Source organism: Teleopsis dalmanni, chromosome 2, assembly GCF_002237135.1.
Source record: "Teleopsis dalmanni isolate 2A chromosome 2, ASM223713v2, whole genome shotgun sequence".
Lineage (NCBI taxonomy): Eukaryota > Metazoa > Arthropoda > Insecta > Diptera > Diopsidae > Teleopsis > Teleopsis dalmanni.
The window spans coordinates 64,647,746-64,653,212 of record NC_051847.1 but is presented as its reverse complement, the minus strand read 5'-3'; the positions used below and the strand labels follow the sequence as shown (position 1 = coordinate 64,653,212).

At 35.3% G+C, this 5,467-nt stretch overlaps 1 protein-coding gene across 1 annotated transcript; it reads right to left on the bottom strand.

The window, feature by feature from the left end:
• Nucleotides 1–1,356: 1,356 nt before the first annotated feature.
• Nucleotides 1,357–3,636, bottom strand: LOC119674707 (trichohyalin-like). The gene is made up of 3 exons (XM_038085864.1): nucleotides 2,689–3,636; nucleotides 2,434–2,601; nucleotides 1,357–2,391 (listed from the first exon to the last, which is right to left on the bottom strand). Exons 1-3 carry the CDS (start codon nucleotides 3,634–3,636, stop codon nucleotides 1,357–1,359), a joined length of 2,151 nt encoding a protein of 716 aa, XP_037941792.1.
• Between the last annotated feature and the right edge of the window lie 1,831 nt (nucleotides 3,637–5,467).

Sequence of the window (5,467 nt, the reverse complement as noted above, 5' to 3'; positions counted from 1 at the left end):
TGGCGAATTGTAATGAATTCAAGCTAAGAAAAAACACTGAAAATCTATTATCTTTCATTAATAATAAGGACTCTAAAAAAATTAATAGAACCGTAATTAGGCAATCTATCGCAGCTACCTCCTAATACCCACCTACCTACGACAATTGAAATACACTTGAATTCCAGTTTGGTCAACTGTTGCAAATGCAGAATTAATTTTAGCGAAACTTTATATAAAGTTGTCCATCCGATATATCTTCAATTCTCTTTACATATTGAGATACTCAGTTTTAACTATTGTTAAGCATTAAACATCCTATACTCATTACATATAAAAGTTGTTATACGATCTCGAACTATATCTACACCTACAATAATGTTAAAATTAAAATTAAATTAACTGATTGATATAAATTGATTTTTCCAGTATAAATCAATAAATCAATAAATTCCAGTCTTCTGGACAGCGATACAGACTGACTGAATGAGTGCTCTATCCCAACACAAAATTCGACTTGTGTATCAAATAAATAACGATAAAATACTACTTATCTGCGTCTTCATTGCACAACACTCACTTAAATGTGATTTTTTTAATTGAAACTTTATGAAAGTAAAATCACTTTATAAAAATATCTTTCTTCTTACGAAAATGGGTTCATTTATCGAAGGGTTCTCCTAAAAATTAGCCGGTTGGTCGGTCGCAGTAACACCTATACTCCGACTTCCTATAATTAACGAATATTTTGTGGTTAACTATTACATCTCGCACAAGAAACCTAAAGTGATAAAAACTTTATCCAAATCGTTGACAAATCTTTCATTCTTACCGATTAACACTTCGAAAACTGTTAAAGATGTAGTTCCCTTAAAAAATCAGCTAGTGTGAATAAAAATTCTATATGGTATCACAAAGAGCATACTTTCTGCGACCAAAGTGTAGACGTGGTAATTAAGCACGTTAAATAGATTAGGCGTTCAACGGTCTCACTTATAAACGATCTACATTTGCCAAAATAGATGTTCTATCGTCACAAATAATATGCCTAAGTCCCACCTTATTGATGCCTGACTGAAATAGGTACATATATTCCCAATAAGGAAGAATCTTAATTCTAATTTTGTTCAGCTTTTTATAATAATAGCATTTCTTTAGATTTTTTTTTTTTGATTTTTAATGTTGCTTACAACACATTGCGGGTTTATTAATATCGACAGTATTTACTTAAAATATAATTCGAAATAAAAATTAGTATTGTGCAAAGAATAATTTATGTGCCATTTTTTAACTTATATATATAATCTATGATACCCGTAACTTCTTATTACAAAATCCTTTTAAATTCTTGCCATCTTTGTCGTTGTTATTCATGCGTTAATTACAATTCTTCTCTTGTGCATCCCTTAAATTCGCTATTCGCAATTGTTCCAAAGCAATCTCATGAGCACGGAAATGTTCACGAGTGGCCTTTTCCAATTCACTCAGTCCACTATCTGCGCCATAACTGATTTTTATTGCAGCACTTTGATTCTCTGGTAGCAATGTGGCTTTTTCGTAGAGCTGCGGACTTATCTCCAATGGCTTATTATTCAACTGCTGTTTCTGTGCCACAACATTAATGCCATTGATTGCATTCGTGTAGCGGAGCAAAAATGGATTCTTTAAATGGAATGCATTTGGAGGTGCTGAAGCGAGCAATACATAGCCCGTTGTCTGAGGTAGTGCCAGTTTTTGTTGTCCAAGAATATATTTATCTGAAGCAATAGCAGCATCTGGCTGTGCTGGTAATGGTGCCATATATGGTAATTTATTATCCTGTAGATTTGGTGCTGATTGTATTAAAGACTTAACTATACCCAGGTTTTGTGGCACTTCAGCCATTTGTTGCGGTTGTGTTGCTTTCAGAATCACTTGCTGTTCGGTTTGATATATTTTGGATTCAGCTTCTTTTTCTGTTGCACGACGAAGTGCTTCTTCTTCTTGTAATCGTATACGCTCTGCAATCATGGCACGTTCTTCTTCTTCCTGACGTTCAGATTCTAGCATAACTTGCGCTATGCGTTCCCTTTCCTCAGCGCGTACACGTTCAGCTTCACGCAATCGTTCAGCTTCAAGGAACATTTGTTCTTCTTTCATATGCTCCACAGCTCTAAGCTTATCGGCTTCCGCTATTGGGCGGTAGTCATGCTGGTTGTCAGCTATAGCAATCTGCTCGTTCTTCTGATATTCGTTTGATTTAAGCTTGGCCTCCTGCAATAGTTTTAAATGCTCTTCCCTGGCGCGTATTACTTCTGGTGTGTACTGTACTTGCTCATTTTGTTGCAGAATATTTGTTTGTTCTCCCTTAAGTAGGGGTACGCTATAAGAAAGAGGAGTTAGTGGTACGTTACCCACAAGTGAAGCAAATTGCTGCATTTCAGAGCCTTTGCTTTCAACAGCTGGTATTACAACTGAGTCAGTGTTTGGAGAGGGTATTACAGCTGCTTTAAGTTTAGCTTCATTAACAAGTCTCAAATGTTCTTCACGCGCACGTATTACCTCTGGTGTATCTTGCACTGGTTTTTGTGAGGCCCCGAATTGCTGCGTGGTTGCATAGTTTTTAAGATTTGCTTCGTTCTGCTGTAGTGATTGTACATTCTGTTGTACACCAGTCGAAATAGCTTTAAAGTCAGATATCAATGGATTTTTAGCGTTATCAATTGTGACTTGATCATTAGATTGCTCAATATTTTCCTTCTCAGCACGTAATTTTGCTTCATTCCACAAACGAAAATGTTCTGCCTTAGCTAGCGAAACTTCTGGTGTTTCCACCACAATCTGACTTGGTTGTGCTGCATCATTTACAGTCTCTTGTTTTATTGGCTCAACCATTTTTACCAAATTCATCGCAGCTTTACGTTCATCTTCCAATTGCTTTATACGCAATAGATGTTCATTATAAATACGTAGATGTTCCTCGCGTGCTTTCTTCTGCTCCGCAGTCTCCCCAACTATTGCAGGAAATTCATGATAAGTCTTTAACTCTCCAGTATTGGCCAATTTATTAGGCTCTTGTGAATTATTTTCCTTAATGGTTTGTAATTTCTGTTGTTCGGCTTCTTTTTGTGTTACTTTAAGCCGCGCCTCATTCCAAAGCCGCAAGTGTTCCTCACGTGCCAGTTTCACTTCTGGTGTTTCAACATTTGGCATTTGGTTAGAATCGAAAAGTATTTGCTCTAAGCGGATCAATTGAGCTAACATATCAGGTGAGGGTATCTTACCTTCCGCACGTAATCTTTCACGTTCAAGTTTTAGTGCCTGATAGCGTTGTTCATACCAAATACGAAAATGTTCATCTCGTAACCGCGTTGCATCACTTTCGTCACCAGATTGAACATTGAACTTCAGTAATGGCTGCACAATATCTTCGTTGCCATAACTTAGCCTTCTCACACCATGTAATGGTTCAGGATAAGTATAACTAACCAAACGTTCCACACCATTGGCATCTAAATAACGTATATAACCCTGCGCCAATAAGCTACTGACTGGAAATTGACCACGTGCTGGAGCGTATGCCAATAATTCTGAGCGATAAGGATAACCAATAGCTAGTGAATGCACCGTGCTCACCGCCAATAATGTTAAAAGGATTAAACGTATAATTTGAGCCATCTTTAATTCCAAAAAACTTCCTACAACTGCTTCATTCGTTTAGTTTCTTTTCGAGCTGCCAGCGTTAAGGAATGATGCCTTGTAAGAAGTTTAGTCTTCACTGATGTTCAAATTGAAAGTAGTTTAGCGTATTTATACTAAAATCGATGACGTCTACTGAGGTGTTTAAGTTTAGTTAATGTTCTTAACTCTTATGGTAAAATGTAAACGGAATTACCTTCTCATAAAACCCAAAGATAAAAAAACCTATTTCCTGTTTCATGTCCTTGAGCACGACTTTGCATTTGTGGTCAAGATAGCAGCTGGGATAATGTCATGATATATTTTATTAGCCTAGGCCAATATTAAATTTAACAGTTGTTGACTTTGTGGGATGCAATTTTTCTCTTAATTTGATTCCATTTTATGACTTGATAAACAGTTAAATTGTCTTAACTGTCTGGCATCCTCCAAATAATTGTAATTTTATATCGAAACATTTTGCTCTACAGTCTGCATTAGAGAAATCATTCTATTGTATCAAAAATTTTCTCGTTTGATAAATGATTAGTTATTATTCAGACTTTCTAGTTACTTTTTAACACCAAAATAAATAAAGGTAAAGTTATTATGTTAAAAAAAAATGAAAACCAGAAATACGAGTATATCACAATTTTTATATCAAAACCATATAAATACGAGTTTATTAAAACCATAGATCACATTTTTTATATCTTGCTTAATCAGTTATGAAGTATAGTTAGATGGTTTATATTTTGAGCTTAAATCAATAGAAGATTGAGACTCAATGCTCTTTCCCCAAACACACTTTAAAGTAGTTAAAATAATTTTTTAATTTCTTAATTTTTGATTTTAATTTTATAATTTTTACTTATATTTCACTTCTAGCATCTGCGTACCAGTCATGATTACAAAAGAGTGGTTTCTCCCTATCAATTCAACAGAACCCGCTAAACTGCACCCTTTATTTTCCATCTGGATTTTCAAACCACAATTTATGCGCGTAAATGAATGATTTTTCATCATACTTTTTGCCTAAGATTTTATCGGTAATATCAAACTGATATCTTCTAATAAAACATAAACCTTAACTTTACTTTGTATAAGATTTTATTCTGCTTAAATTCTTAGGGAGCCCGCAATTATTCTAATCAACTTTTAATATCGCCGCATATACAGTTGATTCCAATCCGTTTGAAAATTCAGACTTTGCATTTAGTATATCGAATACATTGTGACCGAAAAGCTTTCGGAAATTCTCATTTAAAATTCGCGCGCTGTATATTTTCCGATATTTTAAGTTTATGTAGTTTGGCAGCACTGTCCTTAATTACTATGCCAAAAATGAGCGCGATCTGTCAGACAGTTCGTTTACGGCAGCTGTTGAAACCAGTTCACCTCAGTAGGGCGTTGCGAAAAAAACAATGGAAAAAAATATTGAACAAAGAGTTTGCATCAAATTTTGTGTTTCGAACGAAATTTCGTGTGCAGAATCGTTGCGAATGCTACAAAAGGCTTATGGGGAATCAGTTTTATCGAAAACTCAAGTTTATGAGTGGTACAAAGCCTTCCAGGACGGTCGTACGACCGTCGAAGACATTTCGCAACGCACTACTGAGGTGAACTGGTTTCAACAGCTGCCGTAAACGAACTGTCTGACAGATCGAGCTCATTTTTGGCATAGTAATTAAGGACAGTGCTGCCAAACTACATAAACTTAAAATATCGAAAAATATACAGCGCGCGAATTTTAAATGAGAATTTCCGAAAACTTTTCAGTCTTAATGTATAGCTTAAAGACAAAAGTTACTCAGAATAGCTGATCTTTTTT